Below are 24,960 nucleotides of genomic sequence, written 5' to 3' on the forward strand. Positions count from 1 at the left end.
GGTCACTACTGCCCAGGGTGTCCACTATTTCCACTTCTTCAATCCATTCTTTTTTGTTGATGAGAATCAAGTTTAAGATAGCAGTTCCCCTTGTTTCTTTCTTCACTTTCCAGAAAAGGAAGTTGTCAGCATGACAAATCAGGAATCTATTTGACTTTTCATTTTTAGCAGAGTTGGACTTCCAACAGGTGTCTGGGTAACTAAAATCTCCCATGATCACTATGTCCCTTCTCTTGGAGAACTTTGCAATCTGTTGTAGGAGTATCTCATCCAAGTCCTCTGCCTGGCTTTGTGGTCTATAGCAGACCCCCACCATAATATCACTGTTTTTTTCTTACTCCTTTTATTTTTACCCAGAGACTCTCAACTGAGCTGCCATGTTCAGATTCACATATTTCCTCACAAGTATATACCTCCTTCACATATAACGCTATGTCTCTGCCCTTTCTCATTTGTCTGTCCCTTTTAAATAAGTTGTACCCCTAAATCCTAATATTCCAGTTGTGTCATCCCACCAAGTTTCAGTAAGGCCTATTATGTCAAAGTCTCTTTCCTGTATTAGGTCTTCCAATTCCTCCTGTTTGTTTCCCATACTCTGTGCATTAGTGTAGAGACATCGGAATCCACGTTTTATGCATCCCGAGGGTTTATTTTCCATACAAACCTGCAAATTCACATCATCTAGTGTATGCACCACTCTCTGCAAATCTTTAATGTTCTTATCTTTAATGTTCTTATCCCCAGTTTCTGGCATCATACGAGGGTTTGAATTATTGTCTCGTCCCCCATACAATTTAGTTTAAAGCCCTCCTTATTAGGTTAGCAAGGCTGTTACCAAACACCCTTTTCCCTACCGTCGTAACGTGCAAACCATCTCCCGATAGATGACCCTGGAGGTCCCTTTCAATTCTATGATTCTAATAGCCCAATTTGATTAATAAAAGAATAATATAAAGATAATCCAATCAATCAATCGAAATCCATAATGTAATCAAAAGGTATTTAATTAATTCACTATCTCCTATACAGAATTAAAATACACTGTGGGGGCCACTATATGATTTAATGGTGTATTTCTTCTGAACCAGTGCAAACATCATAAGGATCCATAAGGATTCATGGTCTGGAACCATGCATTTGTTCCATGGTGTTGTTAAGCTGTAGAGCAAGCTATGCCCATGGACATCATATCTTATGGTGTGTTTTATGGTATGTTTGGGTGACTGAATGCAAAGACTTTGAGTTTCCAAGAGGATCTGTGCTTCAGTACCATCTTTTGGCAGAATGGTGTCATCATGAACTCATGGATCCAAGACATTTCTGATGTAAACCATGACCATCGTCATATGTAATATGATGGGGGTATTGGGGTCATCCAACGCAAAAACTCCAAAGATCAATGAGAATCCATGGTAAAACATGTTTTTACAGCATGTCTTCTCAAAGAAAGTGTGGATGTATGATATCTGTGGCGCAAGTTGTGCCATGGATATATGATATTTGATGGTGATGTTGTGGTGACTTCAAGTAAAACCCCAGAGGATCCATGGGGATCCATGTTTCAAAACCATATTTTGGCTCCATGATGTTGACAAGAAACTGTGGATCCATGAATTCTATGGTGCATACCCTGCCCATGGACATGATATGTGACTGGATGGTGAGCTTGGGGTGATGCAAAGCAAAACTCATGAGGATCCATGAAAAAACATGCTTCAAAACCATGGTTTGGCTCACTGGTGTTGCCACAAAGCCATCCATCCGTGATTTCTGTGGTGCAAGCTATGTGGTGGCCCAAAGCAAAAATCATTAGGATCCATGGTCTGGAACCATTGTTTTGGGACAAGGTGCTGCCATGAAGTCGTAGAGCCATGATCTTTGTGGTGCAAACTCTGTCCATAAACAGGATTTGTGATTTGATGGTAATGCTAGGGTGACCCTAAGCAAATATGAGGATCCATGGTTCAGAGCCTTGTTTTTGCTCTGTGGTTTTGCCACATGGATCCATGATTTCTGTTGTGTGAGCTCTGCCCATGGACATTATATCTGATTTGATTGTGAATTTGGCTGGACCCAAAGCAGAAATCATGAGGAACCAGCAGGGTCTGTGGTCCAAAAACAAGTTTTTGGTCCTTGGTACTGCCACGAAGCCGTGGATCCACGATTTCTGATGCAAACTCTGCCCATGGACATGATATGTGGCTGGATGGTGATCTTGGGGGAATCCAAGGCAAAAATCATGTGGATCCAAGAGGATCCGTGGTCCAAAACCAAGTTTTTGGTCCCTGGCAATGCCACGAAGCTGTGGATCCACGATTCCTGTCGTGCAAACTCTGCCCATGGAAATGATAAAAGAATACATGGTGAGACTGGGGGGATCCAAAGGAAAAATCATATGGATCTATGAGGATCCGTGGTCCCAAACCAAGTTTTGGTCCCTGGCACTGCCACGAAGCCGTGGATCCACGATTTCTGTGGTGCAAACTCTGCCCATGGACATGATATAAGAATAGATGGTAAGGCTGGGGGGATCCAAAGGAAAAATCATGTGGATCCATGAGGATCCGTGGTCCAAAACCAAGTTTTTAGTCCCTGGCGCTGCCATGAAGCCGTGGATCCATGATTTCTGTGGTGCAAACTCTGCCCATGAATATATGTGACAGGATGGAGGGCTTGAGGGAAACCAAAGCAAAAATGTGGATCCATGAGGATTTGTGGTCCAAAACCAAGTTTTTGGTCCCTGGTGCTGCCATGAAGCCGTGGATCCATGATTTCTGTGGTGCAAACTCTGCCCATGGACATGATAATGGACTGGATGGAGGGCTTGGGGAGATCCAATGCAAAAATCATGAGGATCCATGGTCCAAAACAAAGGTTTTGGTCCCTGGCGCTGCCACGAAGCCTTGGATCCATGATTTCTGTGGTGCAAACTCTGCCCATGGACATGATATGCGATTGGCTGGTGATCTTGGGTTGGCCCAAAGCAAAAATCATGAGGATCCGTGGTTTGGAAACATGTTTTTTCAGTGCTGTGGCGCCACAAATTAGTGGAGGCATGATTTTTCTGGTGCTGCCTATAGTCTAAGAGAGGATCTACAACATGAGGTTGATTTGATTTGATTTCACCATAAAAATCATATGAATTCATGAGGATCTGTGCTTTAGAACCCTGTTTTTGCACTGCTGAGGCGCCACGAATTCGTGGATTTTTGTAGTCCTGCCTATAGTCTAAGACAGAATCTACAGAATAATACTGGTTTTATTTCATTTCAGTGTAAAAATCATATGAATTCATGAAGATCCGTGTAGATCTGACTTTTACCCAGACCTTATTTAAGCCACCACATAAGAACTCTTTCCTTCACTCTCTCACTAAACTATGCAGTGAAGCCAAAGCATTTTTGTCCTGAAACTTTGCACAGGTATCATGTTTTCATTTGACAGCTGTACCCATGCAATTCAGCTACACATTACTGTAAGCTATCTTGTACAGATACAAGCTTGATGTAAGGCATGATTTAACACATCCAGGAGAAACTGGAGATAGCAAACTAACACAACAGGGAAATTTTTTTACTCCCTCTCTTGACTTTTGTTTGAGTTCAGTTTGCAGGGAGTATTAAAAATGTGAAACTTCATGTGCAGTAAAGGTAAAGGTAGTCCCCTGTGCAAGCACCAGTCATTTCCAACTCTGGGGTGGCATTGCTTTCACAATGTTTTCACTGCAGACTTTTTATGGGGTGGTTTGCCATTGGCTTCCCCAGTCAACTACACTTTCCCCACAGCAAGCTGGGTTCTCATTTTACTGACCTCGGAAGGATGGAAGGCTGAGTCAACCTTGAGCTGGCTACCTGAACCCAGTTTTGTGAACAGAGCTTAGGACTGCAGTACTGCAGCTTTACCACTCTGTGCCATGAGGCTCTTTCATGTGCAGTAGGATAGCCCATTCTAGCATCTTAGCATTCTAACGCCTCATTCCCTTGCTTGTATAAATTGGGCCTAAAGGTGCATGCTTTTCATTATCTCAAACACATGTGGTCCAAATAAGTGCCTGAAACAAAATGAAAATTTGCTCAGCAAAAGTTAAAGAATAAACAACAATCCTACATCCAGATCTCCTACATCCTACATCCAGCCAGTTTGGTGTAGTGGTTAAGTGTGCGGACTCTTATCTGGGAGAACCGGGTTTGATTCCCCACTCCTCCACTTGCACCTGCTGGAATGGCCTTGGGTCAGCCATAGCTCTGGCAGAGGTTGTCCTTGAAAGGGCAGCAGCTGTGAGAGCCCTCTCCAGCCCCACCCACCTCACATGGTGTCTGTTGTGGGGGAGGAAAGTAAAGGAGATTGTGAGCCACTCTGAGACTCTTCGGAGTGGAGGGCGGGATATAAATCCAATATCTTTATCTTCTCTAGGGAAGAAAAAAAACCCAACACTATCAGCAGCTGTCTCCAATCTAAATTTGAGCTCAGGAGACTTGCAAGCAACTTTCTGAGAATGAAATCCAGGTCTCTACATTACTTCCATGAATGTAATAAAACAAAATGTGCTTTTAGTAAATTACATGTATACTGTAGCTCTAAATTTTACCAATATGAAGGTAATTGCCTGGTGTACCCCTTAAGCAAATTTCTGCAAGCCAGTTTTTTGTTCTCCATGTAGTATTCTAACATATTAATGGCTTCTCAATATCATAATATTTTTGTGTATTATGGATGATTTTATACTGGTATTTCATTTAATATGTACTTTCTTCACAGTTTTAACTGATGTCAGCTGCCAGAAGCTTGATGAGCACAGCATATTTAAATAAGACCTTAATGCTCGGCCAGCTTGGATCACCTGTCTATACTACAGTGGGCTGGGAAAAAAGTGGTAAGAATAATCAGCAGCAGAGTCCATAAGGAGAGAAGCCTCTTATTACATCCCACTTTCAGGTTTTCCTCATTAGTACAAAAAATCATTGAAGGTAGCTTAACTCGTTTCCTGCCAAAAGACCCAAGTACAAATATGAACAACCAACTAAGCTGTTGATGTAAATAAAACACATTTATGAAATTATACCATATCACCTCAGTCAGTAAAACTGCTCACATCAGCCCCATAAAATCTGTTCCAAAAAATCCAGGGACCATTTATTTTGATCAAGTACAAGGATGCCTTTAGCAAGTTATTAAAAACCAATAAAGCAATGTCACTAACAAAATTACAAAATGGATTTATTGCAAAGGCATAAAGAAAATTTTTACAAAGAAAATGAAATGGTTCAATGGGAATCATCTAACAAATTCACTGCATCTGCAATGCAAAGTACACACGAACTATTTCTAAAGACAATCTCCACATTATCTCTGGATGGAAAAAAACCCTGTTCATATTGTTATTCAAACTTAAGGGTCCTGCCAAATAAAACAAAAAGGCTACAAAGCTGTGTGCAATGATTACACATTCTTAAAAATTAGTCTTCAAAATTCTTAGAAAAGCTGCAAATTGCCATAATTGTCAAAATATGCAACATTCTGAAGTGAGATAATGTGAAAAAACCCATCTTGACCAACTATCAATTTGTATTTTAAACTGGCCAAGTTTCTAGAGAAACAGTGAGATGTAGATATTTTCATTACAGCTTCTCTGTTTCTTCACATACTTGAAATCAAGTTATCTAAAAAAATCACCTGTCAGCATGAGCAACTATGGAGTCAACCAACCCCCTCCCCCACTTTTTAAAACTTGAGCATTTTTGTTCTGGTTTTCCTAAGTACTTTTGACCAGAAAAGCTTGTGCTAGCTATAGGAAACAAGATTGTAATAATCAAAGAAGAATGATTATGAAGACATCTTTGTCCAATTTATAATTGTTCACAATACACACAAAGCCTCTTGGGAATATATTTACATACAGATGTTTTGTTTGCAAAACAGATACTAAAATGCTGGAGGGAAGTGAGGCAGCTTGCAGATATCCAAATAAAGCATGACTTTGGGTACTTTGTGTCTCTGTCACGCTGGTTTTCTCTCTTAATTGACATTTACATTTTATGATACTCCTAAATGACCCAAGAAATGAATGAGTGGTGAAAACTAAAAATCAGGTTTGATACTTTATAGTTTCTCTTTAATATAGTTTAAGGACATCTAGCATTAAAATAAGGGTCCCCATTACATAAAGTTTATCTAAACTTCTATCCAAGTGCAACTGAGTAGCTGAACATTACTGTCATCTAATATACCATGTTTAACATTTTTAACATGGCCATTGAACTATTAAAAAGTCAAACAAACTATTTCTATATGCAAGCCAATTTAAATTCTCAGTTCACAGAAAAAAAAATACTACTCTTCCCCAGACTTTGGAAGAATTGCCATCACATCACAGATTTGCCATTCAGGGGCAGCGATTCTAGCAAGTTTACTATTTTTCAGTAGAATTTTATGGCATATGCATATATTATATATATGCACGCACACACATACATTTATAGAGAACATTAAAAACGCCATTTGCAAAACACATTACGCTATCTGGGAAAGAGCAAAATGTGTTCAAGTAAACATCACATTCTCCACATAAGTAGACTGACTTGATAACAGCACAGAGTCTTCTGTATCCATGTTGCACACTTTAAAAATGAAGGATTTCTATCAACAAAGCCACCACTGGCAGCCTGTACTATCTTTTTTGCAACATCACTCTTCCCCGCTTTTTGCAAAAAATAAATTTTCTCTGAAGAAAGCCTGCTACCGACTTCAGTTATGACACTTCCACCCATTATTTACCATGTGAATGTAATTAGAACTATAGAGTCCACTGCATATTACTCATGTTTATGATGAATGTAACATCTGTATCGAAGTAGTTGGAACACCCATGCTTTTTCTTGAACAGATCATGAAGATGCTTTAAAAAGAAACAACCAATATGCCAGATGCTAAGCATCCAAAAATACAGTTGTAGCTTCACTGCGGATGTGTCTGTAGTTCGTTAGAAAAGTAGATCATACATACAAAGGTATAAGAACATTTATATCAGTCTTTTGCAGAAGACAGTCCATCAAGCAATGCAACGCTCCAGTCAATCCTTCACACTTCAAAGATGTTTTAGCCACAATGCCCATGGAAAATGCCAGTTTTTTTCAGTAGATTCTTCCACGACTGCGATTACCACGTCCACCCCATCCTCTCCCTCGTCCACCACGAAAGCCACCTCTCTGTTCTGAAAACAAAGGGAAACAAAGTGTTTTTTCCTCATATCGTTTAAAGGTTTTATAAGTATAGCAGCAATACCACTAGAGATGATTTTGCTTTTAAATACAGATGCCAGATTTTAATTTTTATTTATTATATGTATAAACCTCCATTCTAACTCCCTGACCATGAGCATACAGTAAAAAAAAAAAATACAAAAGAGTCGTAAGTTGTAACAGTAACAGTTCCCACCAAACTGCTAAAGACAAGGCTCTATCATACAATGTCCTCTGAAAGAAGGCATTTGTGAATACATTATGAATGCAGGGTGGTGGGGGTGGGGGTGGACTAGATGACCGTGGAGGTCCGTTCCAAAACTGTAATTCTAAGATAGGAGCACTGCAGTGCTTGATTTTCAACAACAATTTGGATATAGCCGGTATCTCAAACATGGTGGAATTAGGAAAATCTATTAGTCATTCTTGAGTATAAGCTCTATAGGCAGGACAGGGAAGGCATAGAATCCATTAAATCAGAAAACATCAGGGGAATGAACTCAACAGAAGCGAAATGGGTGGGAATACTGGATCCTAAGGGTTACTTAAAAGAGGTGTACTATTACCCATCTGATCAAATCCTTGGAGCAGATTTTAAGATGGAAAAGGAAATATGTGACTAAACCAGATAACGTAATTTTACTGGGAGACTTCAATTATCCTTACACTGACTAGGATAAACGTGCTTGAGTCATGCCGTAGAACTCAGATTTCTATCAACAAGCAAAGCCACCACTGAGGATCCAGTAGCTGCAGAAACTGCTTCCACTGCCTAGAACAAAAGCCCTGGTTGACTGGAGTTGGGGTGGTGGGCTGGGGTAGTTGACTGGGCTTCTTTGGTTGCAAAACAGCCACCATCAGTCATGCACTTGCCACAGAGGTATCAGCCACCACACAAGAGCTGAGACTTGCTACTATGTGCATTTTAAAGTAGCTATTTCCAGGGCTGTGTGACTGGCAGGCTGATCGTAAGGAGGCACGCAGAACTGAGGGCCCCCTGCCCGCTTCTGGAAGGAGCTCTGTCATGGCTGAGTAGTTATAGGCAGCGCTGGCTACAAGGAGCTTTAAATCATAATTTAAGGGGGAGATTGGAATGGGGTGCACCCAAATCAAAAGGGGACGTCCCAGCATTAGTTATGGCCCAGGAGCTAGTACTATTTAATTTATTAATGAATGACCTGGAACCAGGGATGAGTAGTGTAGTGTTCAAATTTGGTGCAGATGACATAAAATTATTCTAAATAGTAAAAACCAATGTTGACTGTGATGAGCTCCAACACGATCTCCACAACCTGGGTGACTGGGCGACGATGTGGCAAATGTAGTTCAATGTTTGTAAGTATAAAGTAATGCACACTGGGACAAAAAAAAGTCCCCTTTCAAGTATAGGCTAATGGGCCTGAACTTGCTGAGACTGAGAGGGGAAAAGATCTTGGGAGTTGTAGAGGATAGCTTAACGAAAGTATCAAACCAAGTACACTGCAGCTGTATTGTTCATTTTAAATGTTGTAAGCCGCCCTGAGCCTGCTCTGGCGGGGGAGGGCGGGATATAAATAAAATTAAAAAAAAAGGGCAAACTCTAGACTACCGATTATTAAGCAAGAAACTGATCATAAAATGGCTGATATTATAACACCCCTTATAGATCTATGGCACAGCCTCATTTGGAATACTGTGTACAGTTCTGATAATTGTATCTCAAACAGGACATCGCAGAGATGGAAAATGTACAAAAGCAGGCAACCAATATGATTAGGGGGTTGCAGCACTTTCCCTATAAGGAAGGGTTGATGAGTCAGGGACCTTTCAGTATAGAAAAGAGATGACTAAGGATGTACATGATAAAGGTTTATAAAATTATTTGTGGAGTTGACAAAGAGAAATAATAGAACTTGAGGGCATCCAACTAAATTGATTAGAAGTAGAGACTTAGGATGGATAAAAGAAAATACCTCTTTACACAAAGAATGATTAAAATGTGGAATTCACTGCCAGAGGATGTAGTCACAGCCATAGGAATAAACTGCTACAAAAGGGGATTAGATAGATTAATGGAGAATAGGTCTTTCAGTGGCTACTAGCCATGGTGATTGAGGGGAACCTTCACATTCAGAAGCACTAAACCTCTGAATTTCAGAGCCAGGAGGCAGCATCAGGGAAGGTCTTGGCATCTATGCCGTTGTTGACTTGTCCAGAGGAACCAGTTGCCCAACTATGTGAGACAGGATGCTGGATTAGATGGACCACTGGCCTGATCCAACAGGGCTGTTCTTATGATTGTATGGAGCAATTATCTCCCAGCATGTTCAACACAGTTCATACTAGACTTGTTTCACCCAGTCAATTTGGCCTCTCTTTCAAGCTACCCAGGTATTTATGTGAGATATTTGCAATGTTGGCTTGAGAGCACACAAAATCTATTGAGGAGCATAAGTGGCCTCTGATTATGTAAGCACTGGGACTGCAGGGGCCACACATGTAGCAGAGCCTGCAAAGTTCTCAAATATGACCCTCAACCCCTCACACCACTTAATCTACTCAAAACTCTGTGGAACCTCTGAGATGCCACACTGGAGCAATGTGCACCCAAGGGACACTTTGGTGTTTAATAAAAAATATGAAACCACCATATATGACCATTGGTCTATCAAGGTAAATATTGTATACTCTGACTAGAAACAGTTCTCCAGGGTCTTTGGAAGAGGCCTGTTACTTACCTTACTAGCTGATTTTTTTTAACTGAAGGTGCCGGGAACTGAACCTAGGACTTTCTACATGCAAAACAGATCTCTACCACAGAGCTACAACATCTGTTCTAAGTGCTTAAGGTGATATGGGAAAACTGAATGCAGCTTTTCTTTATTAAAATGGAAAGACTTGTTTTAGTGAGTCTCATTCTTACTTCCCTTCATCCATCCTAATTTTAGAAAAGTAAAAGTAAAATAGCATTTAACACATCTAAGCACCATTTCCCTGCAATGCCTTCTTCCCAAGCAGTGCAAATGAACTTTCAGGTTAGGCAGAGGTGGTCAATGGCAGAGCACCTCATCGGCATGCAGAATGTCCCAGTTCCAGTCCCTGGCATCTCTGCATAAAGGATCTCACAGTAACCAATATTGGAGAAAATTGTGCCCTGAAATCAGTGCTGCTGCCAATCACAGTAATGGTCTGGTTCTGAATAAGGCAACTTATACATGCCCATCTTTAAAATCTTACTGAGATAATCACAGTAGAACACAAACATTATTTCATAGGTGTTAAGATTACTGATGTGATGGATCTTATATCAGACAGGAAATTTTTTGCCAATATTCATGAGACTTTTAAAACAAAAATCATGTTAGTTCCACATATCAGATAAACTAGCAAGAAAAAAACCGACTAGCATACTGTTTTAGTTTATTTATACTGTAGTTTGTTGTAAGATGCTTTGGGCCACTTCAGGGAGAAAGGCAAGCAAGAAATACTTAAGCAAGAAATACTCAGCACACAGAACTTGTTATCTTACAAGACAGGATCATATTTAAGACTGACACTTTTTCCCCATGGATACAACCCTTACCATAAGAAAAGTTGCCGAGGTTACTACTGTATTTCCCACTAGGTGGATTGTATATCTGCCTGGCATCCCTTTTTGGTCCTGCTGGAGCTTTCTTTGCTGGTAAATCTGAAGCTGTGTCTTCACTGGCTCTTTTTTGTCTTCAAAGAAAACATAGTCTATATCAAGATACTGTAGAATCCATAGACATATACAGGCTTAAGTACACGTAGATGTTTCTGCAGATGAAAGGACTGCAGATGAAAATCACACCTGCAGTGCAATTTTCTGAAAGGATTTGTATCTGCACAGGGTTACATTCTCAAACCTCCCCAACCCCAAATGCCCTGCTGTGCAGCACTTTTGGGGAAGGAGACCTTTGGGGGTGACCCTACACCAGGAAATATTTTAATCCACAGAAATGAGCAGGTGTATCCAACCCACAGACTAGTACAAGATTTCTTACGAATGCACCTCAAGCATTTTTTTTTAAATTGTACCAAATGTTATTTTCTAGAATAATCTTGATTACATCTCAATGCACAGCAGCCAAGAAGGTCTGAGCGCCTGCTCCGGCTGCAACGCCACTGAGGATGTTCTCCGCAGCTGAGAACGAAACGTCTGGAAGGAAAACTTTCTCCAGTAGAACACGGCACTTGAGCCCGAAAGATTCTACAAACCCTAATCTTGATTACACTTCCTCTTAATTAAGTTTACCAAGCCTGCATTACTAATTAAAGCATATGAAATTTAATATATGTGTCAGTGAGCCACTATTAATTTTGCAGGCACCAATCAAAAGATACTGTAAAAGGAGCTGCACTTCTTTTTAAAAAGCTGTCTGGTTTCATTTAAGTTAAGAAGCAACTAGGTGGACTCCTGTTAAAACCACAATTCAGTATATTTCAGGAACAGCAGCACAGAAAATTAGAGTCAGGATCCAAAGCATAAGAGATGGTACTGGGTAAGAGTAAACAAGCTTTTCTGCTCACCACCCCCTTCAGAAAGCTATCAGAGCAGCACTTAAGTGGGGTGATGGTAGTTCAGCCACCCACTTCTCCTATGTCCACATAGGAATGGTTTGTGTTTACAGAACTCTCCAGATACAGAGTATCATGCACACGATATACGTACTAAAATCAAAGTTAGAATTGGAGCATTTAAGGAGCCATATCACTAAAATATATTCTCTATTTTACAACGCTCTCTGTTGGATCAACACACTGGAATCATAAAGAAATTTAACACATGATCAAAGCTTGTGTACAACAGTAAATTACAGCTTAATCTCAATTTAAATTATTTCCAGGCACCAAAAACTTGACTCTATAAACTAAGTTGCAGTACAGAATTCACTCAAACATACCACTAAATAACTTACCCAGCATCAGACTTTTGCACAGGCTTCCAAGAAAGCGTAACTGTGCTCTTGTATGAAGGGGGAATGTGGAAGAGATCCTAGAGGCAAAATCAGAAATATTTCTGAAATTAAATGGATGTCAACAGCATTTTATAATCTGCAACTGGAGAACCCACAAGGATTTGCATAGGGCATCTCATTTCCCCTCCCTCACCTTTCCCTCTATCTTTTTCCTGAAGTTCCTATATCCCATCCCTTTTCCTGCTTTCTCCTCTCTTTCCTACTCATCAGCCTATCCTTATCATCATCAGCTTTCATTCCCTCCATAACCTCTGTCCAGAAAAACAATGGCCAAGCTATGCAGTGCTAGCCTGATGCATGATAAGTGCTAGCCTGATGCATAGTAGGGATCCCACAAAGACTTAAGCAGGCAGTGCACTTTCCCTTGTATTTCCCCCCTCCACGCTATTTCCATTTTCCCTCCTCCAAGCAGCCCCCCTATCCTCTCCCCTTTCCCCAGTTCCCTTTCTCCTTTCCACCCAACAAACCTTTTATCTGCTTCCCATCTTCAATTATATTTATTACTTATTTCATTTATACCCCATCTTTCTCCACAACTGGGATTCAAAACAGCTTACATCATTTCCCTCAATTGTATCTTGACAACAACCCTGTGAGGCAAGTTAGACTAAGTTATGTATAGCTTGCCCAAAGTCACCCAGCAAACTTCCATGGCAGAGTGATGATTCAAACCGGGGCCTCCCAGATTCTATTCTAAAATTCTAACCAATAAACCTCACTGGCTTTTGAGTGCTGGCTGCTAGAAGGTGGACAACATGGTTATAGGTCCTAGCAAAAGCTATAGAAGGCATTAATTTCTTAAAAGAAACAGGTGGGTAGATAAATAGATGATAGATAGATTTTAACACCACAGTGTATGGTTGGTGTGTTTTTTTTGTTTTCTTTTAGATTGTAGATTTTTCTGCAAACCTAGAGCTTTTCTCAGGTTTGTAGACACATCTGTCTGGTCTATTCATGCTCCAGGCTCTGGATTTAAGTATCATCCACAGATAGAGCCATGGTGACAATTACATATTGATATTATACAGTCCTTCATGGAGTTCAAGGTTCCCCACTCCACTTTTAACCTCAAAATAATCCTGTGAGGTAAGGCTGGGCTGAAAGATACTGATAGCTTTGAGGTTGTGCCTGAGGGAGGATCTGAATCCATGTCTCTCTGGTCAAACATTCTGTCCACTACATTACGTTTTTTTTGGGGGGGGGGATCATTTTAGATTTCCTCAAGTTTCTTGGATCACAAATTAAAAGATTTTCCGGAAAGGTCTTTTTAAAAAGGTATTTTATCCACTCAAATATTAGTAAGCTGTACCAACAAGTGCTTTCTGGGATAGATTAGCACAATGCTCTACTAATTGTAGTCACAGTTAACATAAGTTACAAAGGCTTCCTGAAAGGCTTTATTCGCTATCTCTAGTATTAATTTAAAAACCATTGCTAGTCTAAGGATGGGACCCAATATGGTCACAATATAAACTGAAATGACAGTATTTTGAATTTTATATTCTTTGTTTGAAGACCAAAAGTAATGCACCTCACTTCTTACCTACAGCTCATAAAATTGTATGGAATCTCTATTCTTTCCCTGTACTGCTTCTGCGGATACATAAACATGCACTATATTTTTCAAAAGCTTGATATAATGCTTGAGTATAACTGGGCAAAGAGAGACTAAATTCTGTACATGTTCATGTTTTGTTTGAAGTATCAGGAAGATTAGGTTTTGGAAACAGACTGGTCATAACTTGTTTTATGACTAACACTTCCTCAAATATTTTAACAGATCCTGTATGAAAAACAGAAATACTTACCTTGATCAACACATTGATGTTATTTGTAATTTTCAATGCAACCACTTTAATTTTGTTCTGAGAAAGAAGAACACAATAATATTTCAGTTGCAATGATTTTAAAGTCTATACGATTAAAAACCTTTCAACATTTCATAACTATTTTTGTTGCACCTGTAATCTGATGTCCTTTGTGCTCTTACACTGCTCCCTAACTTGCATTTATATTTTGCCCTTCCTTTAAAAATCTTAAAGCAGCAAATGGTACCTATCCCATTTCAGTTGCAAAACAACCCTGTGTTTAGGTTAGGTTGAATGTGACTGGCTCAAGGTCATCCAGTGAGTTTAAAGGCACTATGAAACCCAAATGCAGGTCTGCCAGTCCAAATCCACCACTTATGCAATACTAGCTGTGCCTGGCATACTATGTTAATAGTCACAACTCCTGCTGTGTGTCTTGACCTTTTACAGCTTCTGGCAGCAATGAAGCTAAGATGTGTAAATACACCAGTTGCATAGAAATATTAAATACATGCTGATAGTATTCCTATTCAGTTCTTGCATAGTGTTTTCAGTATTTCAAGCACTTCACACTTAGCACAGCTGTATAAGGTAAACCAGTGTTATCCTGCTGTAGGTGGGGAAATAAGGCAGTAACTTACCAAAGGTTACCTGTATTTCTGTCAGATACTAAAGTTAACCAGTGTTCTGGATCATGGCTTTCTCTTACACACTAACTCGCTAATACTGTCATAAAGTGCTGCATACCTCTTCTGTTTTTAATGCTTCTCCTGTTTTGCCTTGGAGTGCCAAACGAAGCTGTCGGATGTAAACCTGCAGACCTCGAGCAAAATACTGCAGTCTAACAAAAAAGAACAATTGAAAAGTACATAAAGACATAGCATAGCACGTATGTAAACCAAAATAAACTTTGCAGCACACAATTGTTTTTTAAAAGTACCGTAATTGGGGCTAAATAAACATACACATGGCTAGAGAGGTGTTTCATGGGAATCTCTATTAGTAAAATATGCTGTTCAGAATACCCTAAATAATAACATTTTATGAAAAATAAATAGCACAGTGGACTGGAGATTTAACTTTAAAAAATCCTTATGACTAGCTTAAATAAAGCTATAACTATTGTTATTATAGCAGGGAAACACAACTTAAAAACAGTTATGTAGGTCAAATTGGCTCTTTAGCCAAGTAGCCCAAGCCAAGTAGCCCATAATATCACCTGGCTCCATTATGGCTCTTAAGTATCTGGAGGTGGGTTGAGAACTCTGCCTCCCGGTTGTTCTCTGGGCTGAGGCAGCTTCCTAACCCCCCCTTCCCCCGCCACTGGAAATTTTCCTGTTGGTTCCCAGGGGCCTGCATTTAAGAACATAAGAGAAGCCATGTTGGATCAGGCCAATGGCCCATCCAATCCAACACTCTGTATCACACAGTGACCAATATGTGTGTGTGTATATATACACATACGAACACACACACACATACATACTGTGGCTAACAGCCACTGATGGATCTCTGCTCCATATTTTTATCCAATCCCCTCTTAAAGCTGGCTATGCTTGTATCCGCCACCACCTCCTGTGGCAGTGAATTCCATATGTTAATCACATATGTTGGATTCTTTAAGGAAACCTTTATCTTTCAAAATTGAAGTATTTAAATTCCAAAATTTTCTCTTCCATAAGCCTTTTAGCTTTATCATTACAGGACTATGATCTGAGATAATCCTTGTTTGAATTGCTACATCAGTTAGATCTTTAATCAAACCTGCCGAAAGCCAACCAACATATCAATTCTTGACCAAGTTTGATGACTAGAATAATAAGTAAAATCTTTAGAATTGTGATATCTTGTTCTCCATACATCTACCAAGTCCATTTCTTCTGCTAATTTCCAAAAACTTGCTGGTAACTGAAGACCTTTATTTTTCATCTGTTTGTGCATTTTTTTATCCAATTGTCTACCCGCAACTGCATTAAAATCTCCAATTAAACAGTATTCTGCATATTCCAAATTTGATAATTTAAGATGCAGGTCTTGGAAAAATTTCTCTTGATGATCATTTGGGGCATAAATATTTGCAAGTAGAATTTTTTTATTGTCCAATATGATTTCCACCAATAAAATTCTTCCATCTTTAGAGGCAAATTGTAATTGCGGGTTAAATTGATATATTATATTGCCACACCCAGTTTCTTCTTATAGTTATCTGTTGCTGTGAATAAATTGCCCATTTTTTTGTTTTAATGAAAGATGTTGGTCTTTCATTAAAATATGAGTTTCTTGTAAACAAATTATATACATTTCCAATTTTGCCAAATATCTAAATGTCTTCCTCCTTTTAACAGGGGAGTTAAGTCCATTCACATTAACTGAAACTATTGAAGCCATTATGAATTTGGGTTATCATTATCTTTCTTATCCTTCTTGAAGTGTTTCCTTGTATGGTATCTCCGTGGTTCATTTGGATTTTCTTCCCCAGAGCCTTCTCCTTCTTCCTCCTTTTTTTTTTAACCTTCTTTCTCTTCCATTCTTTCCACAAAGTTCTGAGCTTTAAAAGTGGAATTAATCCTGTACCTGTTCTCCTGGTATGTAAAGAGAAGGCCCTCTGGCATCAGCCACATATAGGGTATTTCTCTTCTTCTCAAAAAGTCTGTTAAGTCTTGGTATTCTCTCCTCTTTTGTTTCATAGGCCAGGGAACCTCTCTCAAAATTTTCACCATGTTTCCAGCTATCATCATCGGTCTGTCTCTTGTTTTAAGATCTCATCTTTAGTCCTCTTGTAAATCTCAAGTGAACTTCACTAGGTAATTTGTTTTGTCTTGTATAGCAAGAAGGTACTCGTCTGACTTGATCAAATTCTTCTTCCATCTTCTCCGGAGTCACCTGCAAAATTTCAGCCAAGGCTTCACTTAAAATTTTCTGTAAGTCTTCATTTTTCTCTTTTGGTATATTTTGAAACCTCAACATATATGGCAGCCCTGTCTACTTCCAGATGTAAGAGTCTGGAGTCTTTTCCCATCTCCCTCCCCCCTTTCTGTGACTTCACCGGTGCATTCTACTTAAAATATAGAAAGAATAAAAGGTAATATTAACCCTTTTAAAAACCTATTTTTTAAAAAGGACATATAACTATAATAAGATACAAATAAGAGCAAAATTACTTACTACTATTATCTACCTTAATTAATAATCCATTTATAGTATTATTATACTTAATTCTTAACATTGCCTATCTTAATTGTAATCCATTGGTCCCAAACCTTACAAATGAAAAACATTATATATTTCTATAACTGACTATAACACTTAGTAGCACTTTATTTTTTTAAAAAAATTAACCATTATTAAAAATCACCAAGTGTCCTTTCACCTTCCACTGTTTTTCAACATATTTTTAAAATTTCTCCCATTCCTTGTTGAATTTATATATGTCAAGTTCTTTTAATATTCTAGTAAGCTTGTCCATTTCGCTCCAATGCATACTTTTCATAATCCAGTCCCATTTTTCTGGTATTTTGTTTTGCTTCCACAACTGCGCATATAATGTTTGTGCAGCTGAAAGCATGTACCAAAGTAATGTTCTATCTTGTTTCGGAAAATTTTCCATTTGTAATCCCAACAAAAAGATTTCTGGTGCCTTCTTCGTATTGTAATCCAAAATCTTCGTAATTTCTTGCTGTATCATTTGCCAAAATTGTATAGCCTTTTCACAGGTCCACCACATGTGATAGAAAGATCCTTCATGTTTTTTACATTTCCAACATCGATCAGACGTCTGTTCATTTTTGACAGTTTCTTAGGAGTCATATACCATCTGTATAACATTTTAGAACAATTTTCTTTGATGTTATTACACATCGATATTTTCATAGAGTTCTTCCATAGATATTCCCATTGTTCCATCTGAATGTCTTTATTTACGTTAATTGCCCACTTTATCATTTGAGTTTTAATCACTTCATCTTCTGTAGACCATTTCAATAACAGTTTATATACCTTTGAAATCATTTTTTCATTATCGCCAAACAGCATTTTTTCCAGTTCAGTTTGATCTTGTCTTATTCCATCATTTCTAATATCTCGTTCAAGCAGACTTTTAATTTGTTGCAACTGAAACCAATTATATTTATAATCCAATTCTTCCACTGATTTTAATTCCACCTTGTATTTTTAGCAATTGTTTGTATGTTATCCGTTTTTCTTCCTGAATATCAGAGTATAATTACTTCTGTCAGCACAAAACAAGGTTTCCTCTCATCACCATATTTCTTGTATTTCAACCAAGTTTTTAACAAATTACTTCTTATATAATGATGTGAGAAAAAACCATCCACCTTACTTTTCCCATAGCACAAATATGCATGCCAACCAAAAATATTTCCATGGCCTTCTAATGTTAATAATTTTTTATTTAATAACATTATTCATTCCTTTATCCACACCAAACAACCTGCATCATGGTATAATTTTAAATCCGGCACTTGAAAACCTCCCCTTTCCTTTGCATCAGTCAAGATCTTCATTTTAATTCTTGGTTTCTTGCCAGCCCATATAAATTCTGAAAGTTTCCTCTGCCATTTATTGTTTATCTTCTTTCACTATTGGAATTGTTTGGAATAAGAACATGATTCTTGGTAATACATTCATCTTAATTGCCGATATTCTACCCAGTAGAGACAGATTCAACCTATTCCATTTTAATAAATCTCCATCAATTTTCCGCCAGAGCTTTTCATAGTTATTCTTAAATCAATATTTTTGTTGTGATTTCTACTCCTATTTTACTTTAGAAACCACTTCACAATTTGTTAAATTTTGTAGTTCTGCCTGTTTGCTCTTTGTCATATTTTTACACAGAATTTTTGACTTTTCTTTGTTCACATAAAGCCTGCCAGTTCACCATATTCCTTAATTTTTTGAAGAAGCAACGGTGTAACTTGAGTCGGGTTTTCATTTATAAACATAACATCATCTGCAAAGGCTCTGTACTTATAAGAACAACTTTTCAATTTCAAACCCTCTATCTCCTTATCTTCTTGGACTTGCATAAGCATTATCTCTAAAGTCATTATAAATATCAATGAGGATAGAGGGCATCCTTGTCTTGTTCCTTTACTAATTACCATTTTCTCTGTCAAATCTGCGTTAATACAAAGTCTTGCTTGTTGGTCAGTATATATCGCTTTTACCATTCGCTCAAAGCCTTCACCCAATCTCAATTTCTCCATTAATTCCCAATGTAGATTTTCAAAAGCCTTCTCAGCAGCCTGCATCTCTTTCATATCTCCTGGCATGGTCGTACATTTGCCTGGTCCAGATGGGTTGCTAGGTGAAAGAAATGTTTGTTTTCCTTCTTTGTTATCTTTTTTTTTTACAGTTTCCTTGGGGCCACTCATTGTTATTAAAATAAAAACACTCACAGGCGCCTCTTCCCCGTTTGCTTAGAATATAATCCTGCTTAGAATATAATCCTGTTTGTAGCAGATAAACTATGCTCCACCAAAAAGTATCCTTGTAAAACAGTTCAAAAATAATATCAGCCTTCTAACTTCTATCAACAATTTATGTTAGTCAAAACAATACTAAAAATAATAATAAACACCCCTTTTCAGTTCACCACAGTAGATAGTCAAAGTAAAAAGCAATTCAGTTCAGTTCACTGATGCTGCAGCCATTGCCTGTTATATGAAGCAGAGCTAGTTCAATTGTAATCCAAATCAGCACCAGATCTTTCCATTAAATTCCAAATATAAAAGCTTCAAAATATAAATCTGTAATCCAGGGCTGATTATCCTATTTGTAATCCAAGAATGTAACCCAGATTCAGCTGTAGACCAATAATCCAGGCAAGGGGAAAAAACCCCAGGAAAAAAACAACAAACCCAAAAATAAAGGCAAAAAACCCAAATGCATAAAACCAAATATAAATAATCCAAATGCAGAGGCTACAAAATGTAAATCTGTAATCCAGGGATAATTACCCTATTTGTAATCCAAGCATGACCCCCAAAACCAAACAAAAAATCAATAATCCAGACAAAAAGAAAGGAAGCCAGAAAATCCAAAAATAAAAACATATAGGTGCACAAAAAAACGAAATCCCAAACTAAACGTCTTTAAAACCATATTCAGAAAAATAATCCAACCAGAAATATACACAGGACACACACACACAAAAATAAAAAATAAAATAAAATACGTACTTGTATCCACTAAAATAGGTAGAAACCCAGTTTTTTTTAAAAAAAGTTTACATAATGGACAAACCACTCTTCTTGCAACCAAAGATCCTGCTATGTCTTAACATCCAGGTACCCACCACTTTCTCATAAATTCAGTCAAGGTACCTGCACTTGCACCTCAGGGAAAAAAGTTTTTAAAACCAGCCACCTTTCTCATCCAAAGTGCACTTATCAGCCAGCATCTTCCCCAAGAAGCAAAACTTTTCATCTCCCAATGAGGATTTAATATAAGTCAATTGATTCAACCGTCCATTGCAAATTGATGAAATCTTTTGCTGCAGGTATTTTCAATATATCAGATTAGGCAAACTTTTAAAAGCCTTGGAAAAGAAAGAGGGAGAGTCCCCCCCTTTCTCAGTCTCCTGCCTTACTGTCTGCTCCTGATTTTCTTTTTCCCCCTGTAACTTGCTACCAATCCAAGTAAAAATATTGGGGAACACTTACAGTATTGAGAAGATCAGTATCCTTATTCTTGGAAGATATGAGTCCTGAAGAACCAAAATGTAGTGTGTAGAAGAGGAAAAAAAGAGAAAAAGAAAACCGGTGGCTAGCTCTTTGGCCATATAAAAATGGCGATCGGGAGGCTGATGCTGGAGAGCAGCGGGATCGGGAGGCAGCCTCTGACATTCCGAATCCATTGCTTCAGTTCTCTTGGCTTCTGGGACCCTTCCTGGGTCCCAGTCAAGTCGACCTTTGAGGGGTGCCCCGATTTGAAAGTGGCTCTGGACATGATGGTCCGAGCTGCTTTCAATTGCAAGCTGCCGAAACCGGAAGTCCCAATGTGCATTACTTTGCGCATGGCCACATTGAACCTCATCTGCCACATTGACACCCACTCATCCAGCCTCAACAGATCCCTTTGGAGTGCCTCACAATCCTCTCTGGTTCTCACCACCCCGAACAATTTAATGTCATCTGCAAACCTGGCCACTTCACTGCTTATTCTCAAACTCCAGATCATTAATGAACAAGTTAAAGAGCATGGGACGCAGTACTGAGTCCTGTGGCACCCCACTGCTTACCGTCCTCCACTGTGAAGACTGCCCATTTATACTCACTCTCTGCTTCCTATTAATTAGCCAGTTTTTGATCCACAAGAGGACCTATCCTTTTACTCCAAGACTCTCAAGCTTACTAAGGAGCCTTTGATGAGGAACTTTATCAAAAGCTTTCTGGAAGTCAAGGTAAACAACATCTACTGGGTTCCCTTTGTCCACATGTTTGTTCACCCCCTCAAAGAACTGTAACAGGTTAGTGAGGCAAGATCTTCCCTTACAGAACCCATGCTGAGTCTTCCTCAATAACCCGTGTTCATCAATGTGCCTACTCATTCTGTCCTTGATAATGGTTTCTACCAACTTTCCCGGTATTGAAGTCAGACTGACTGGCCTGTAATTTCCCGGATCTCCTCTGGAACCCTTTTTAAAGATGGGGGTGACATGTGCTACCTTCCAGTCCTCAGGAACGGAGGCAGATTTCAATGAAAGATTACATATTTTTGTCAGGAGATCCACAAGTTCAACTTTGAGTTCTTTCAGAACTCTTGGATGTATGCCATATGGACCTGGTGACTTATTAGTTTTTAATTCGTCAATCAGTTTTAGGACCTCCTCTCTTGTCACCTCAATTTGACTCAGGTCTTTCAACACCCCTTCCAAAATTAGTGGTTCTGGAGTGGGCAAACACTTTTCATTTTTCACAGTGAAGACTGAGGCAAAAAATGCATTCAGCTTCTCAACCATTCCCCTATCCTCCTTCAGTAATCCTTTTACCCCTTGGTCATCCAAGGGCCCCACTGCCTCCCTGGCTGGTTTCCTGCTTCTAATATATATGAAGAAATTTTTATTGTTGGTCTTTATGTTTTTTGCAATATGCTCCTTATAGTCCCTTTTTGCCTGCCTGCTCACAGTCTTGCATTTGATTTGCCACAGCCTATGTTCCCTTTTATTAATCTCACTTGGACTAGCTTTCCACTGCTTAAAGGAGTCCTTCTTACCTTTTACAGCTTCAATTTCAGTTCCCTGGAATATGATGGGAAAATATCACCCCTGCATCCAAGGAGCCTGTAACCATAAGGCAGTCTCCTGGGATGCAACAGAGAAGTTTCTCAACCCACAGGGTGTGGATGAGTGGATCAGAACACTGTTTCAGCCTACGGAACAGCCAAGAGTTTGGTGGTGCACTCTGGGAAAAGTTCCACAGTACAACATGGCAAGAAACCTCCAGCAGAAGGAAGGGGTTGGAACACAACCATGTGGGAGCCTCCCTTCCCCAGCCTCATGGGGCAAGATTGCAAGCCACAGAACTACTGGACCACATGCCATACACTTATGTATTAAGTTATATATCGCTCTATCCTTGACTAACAAGAACCAGCCAAAATACAACTTTAAATACCACTTCTGGAATACCACTTCTGAATATAATTTTCCAAGCTTTGTCCGCATTTTTCCACCTTAGGCGGGCAAGACAGCTGGCTCCCTTCCTGGAACGCGACGATCTAGCAACGGTGATCCATGCTACGGTCACCTCGAGATTGGACTACTGCAATGCCCTCTACATGGGGCTGCCCCTGTGTCGAACCCGGAGATTGCAGCTGGTGCAGAACGCTGCCGCCCAGCTGTTATTGGGGCTCCCAAGACGGGAGCACATTCAGCCGGGACTTCGGGCTCTGCACTGGCTGCCAATATCCTACCGAGTTCGGAACAAGGTGCTGGTTATTACCTTTAAAGCCCTATATGGTCTAGGACCTGCCTACCTGAGGGACCGTCTCTCCCCGCATGTTCCCCAGAGAGCACTGCGATCGGGATCTCAAAATCTTTTGGTTGTCCCCGGGCCAAAGGAAGCCCGCTTGAAGACCACAAGGGACCGGGCCTTCTCTGTAATGGCTCCATTTTGGTGGAACCAGCTGCCGGAGGAGGTAAGGGCCCTGCGGGATCTTACTCAATTCCGCAGGGCCTGTAAGACAACCCTCTTCCAGCTGGCCCACAACTAACCGGCCCTGTATCCCTGTATACTGACTACTGAATATTGAATATGGAACACCGGAATGAAGACGGTATACCGAATCAGTATTTGAATTTGAATAGAGTGTAGCTTCACGACCGCTGTCTGATTTTTAACGATATGTATATTTATAACAAATGTTGGATTTTAATTATTTAATATGAAATGTTAATTTTAAAGTGTAATTTATTTTTATGTTAGTTTTACATATGTTGTAAGCCGCCCTGAGCCACTCGGTGGGAAGGGCGGGATATAAATCCCAGATAAAAAAAAAAAATCTCCTGAGTATTCCACAGTGGAGAAGACTTCAATCTTTGGAACCTCCCTATGTATGCATCATGTTGAGAGAGCCGTGTTCTGTTAAATTTACAGACTGTGGTTGGGCAGAAAAGGATGGTTCCCATATGCCGAAGGAAAGCTTTCTTCCAGCAAACCCTTTAATTAAACCTATGACTGGAAAGACCAACTATTACAGCTGAAGATTAACCACTTCACTTCATAAAGTCCATTGTTGCTGTCAGAACAGCAGAATTCTACACTGGACATCAACCATGGTTCCATTATATTCTGGTGAAACAATTACAAAAGTAGTTATTTTAAATGCTTTGAAAATGTACCTGATTTTGAAGTCTTTCACTTTCTCTGTGTTCAGCTTGGCAGTCAGGAAGTCAGGAAGTTTACGGCCCAACTGATGAAAACTGTATAGCAAACATTCCACATAACTGAACTGCAGTTTTGGCTCTTCATTGCCAGCATTCTCCCCATTCTCTGCTTCTTCTGGAGGAAGTGGCATATACTCCTGAGAAACAAAACCCAAAAGGAACACACAGCACAATTTGTATACCCACTTTCATATTCTTTACATTTTAGCCACAGACAATGTATGTATTTCTCATTACTATACATTTCCTCTTATTATTACAGCCACCACTAAACAACCCTCTATCAATTCAATGGTATACTACTCGTGGAGAACCAACCTTCAAGCACTTTAAAACTTCTATAGAGACTGCTTATGGTATTTAGGAATTGTAATTTACACAGCATAATGTAAGCTGTTAGAATGAGATCCTTATAAACTATGGCCACTTTACATTACTGCTCAAATCATCATTAGATTCTTGAGGTGCCACCAATATTCCTCTAACAGCACTTGAAAAAGTTAGCTTTGACTCAAGAAAGCTCATGCTGGAATATCTGTTGTTAAGTCTTTAAGATGCCACTGTTTTATTTTACTAAGATTTGACCATCATCTTACCAGTAATTTATCAAAAAGCTTCTTTAAATTTGATTCTAGTTTTTCCATGTCTCCACAGAAGGAACTCATTTCAGCAAGCAGTTTCAGTACCTAGGAGAAAGGGAGAAAAACTTGCAACTTCACAGTGTTACAATTTTAACAAAAGCTACCTAGCTATAACAAGAATAATGGTTTGTCCCAAAATGTAATAGCATCACAAATACAATCAAAAACCAGTCTGCGGTACTTTGTAATTTGCCAAACTCAAATTAGATCTGCTTTAATTCTGTCTGTACAACTTCAAGGATATGAAGGTATACATCTTTAAGAGAACAAATGTAAGATTTTGATATGCTCAGAATTAAACTTATCAATGGTCATAAACAGTGACTAATTTCCTCTTGCTTCTATCCAACAGTGTTGACTCAAACCAAGGTGTCAGATGTTACT

General features: G+C 39.1%; 1 protein-coding gene across 1 annotated transcript in view; it reads right to left on the reverse strand.

Annotated features, from left to right (window-relative positions):
* Positions 1-5,196: 5,196 nt before the first annotated feature.
* API5 (apoptosis inhibitor 5) overlaps positions 5,197-24,960 on the reverse strand; it is a 28,435-nt gene continuing 8,671 nt past the window's right edge. Inside the window, exons 8-14 of the mRNA XM_060261378.1 lie at positions 24,532-24,621; positions 23,891-24,072; positions 14,773-14,866; positions 14,026-14,082; positions 12,158-12,234; positions 10,801-10,937; positions 5,197-7,210 (exon numbers count right to left, since the gene is read on the reverse strand). Of these exons, the coding sequence (XP_060117361.1) occupies positions 7,131-7,210; positions 10,801-10,937; positions 12,158-12,234; positions 14,026-14,082; positions 14,773-14,866; positions 23,891-24,072; positions 24,532-24,621 (717 nt within the window). The 3' untranslated portion in view covers positions 5,197-7,130. The remainder of the gene's footprint in view (positions 7,211-10,800; positions 10,938-12,157; positions 12,235-14,025; positions 14,083-14,772; positions 14,867-23,890; positions 24,073-24,531; positions 24,622-24,960) is intronic.

Source organism: Heteronotia binoei, chromosome 21, assembly GCF_032191835.1.
Source record: "Heteronotia binoei isolate CCM8104 ecotype False Entrance Well chromosome 21, APGP_CSIRO_Hbin_v1, whole genome shotgun sequence".
Classification (NCBI taxonomy): Eukaryota; Metazoa; Chordata; class Lepidosauria; order Squamata; family Gekkonidae; genus Heteronotia; species Heteronotia binoei.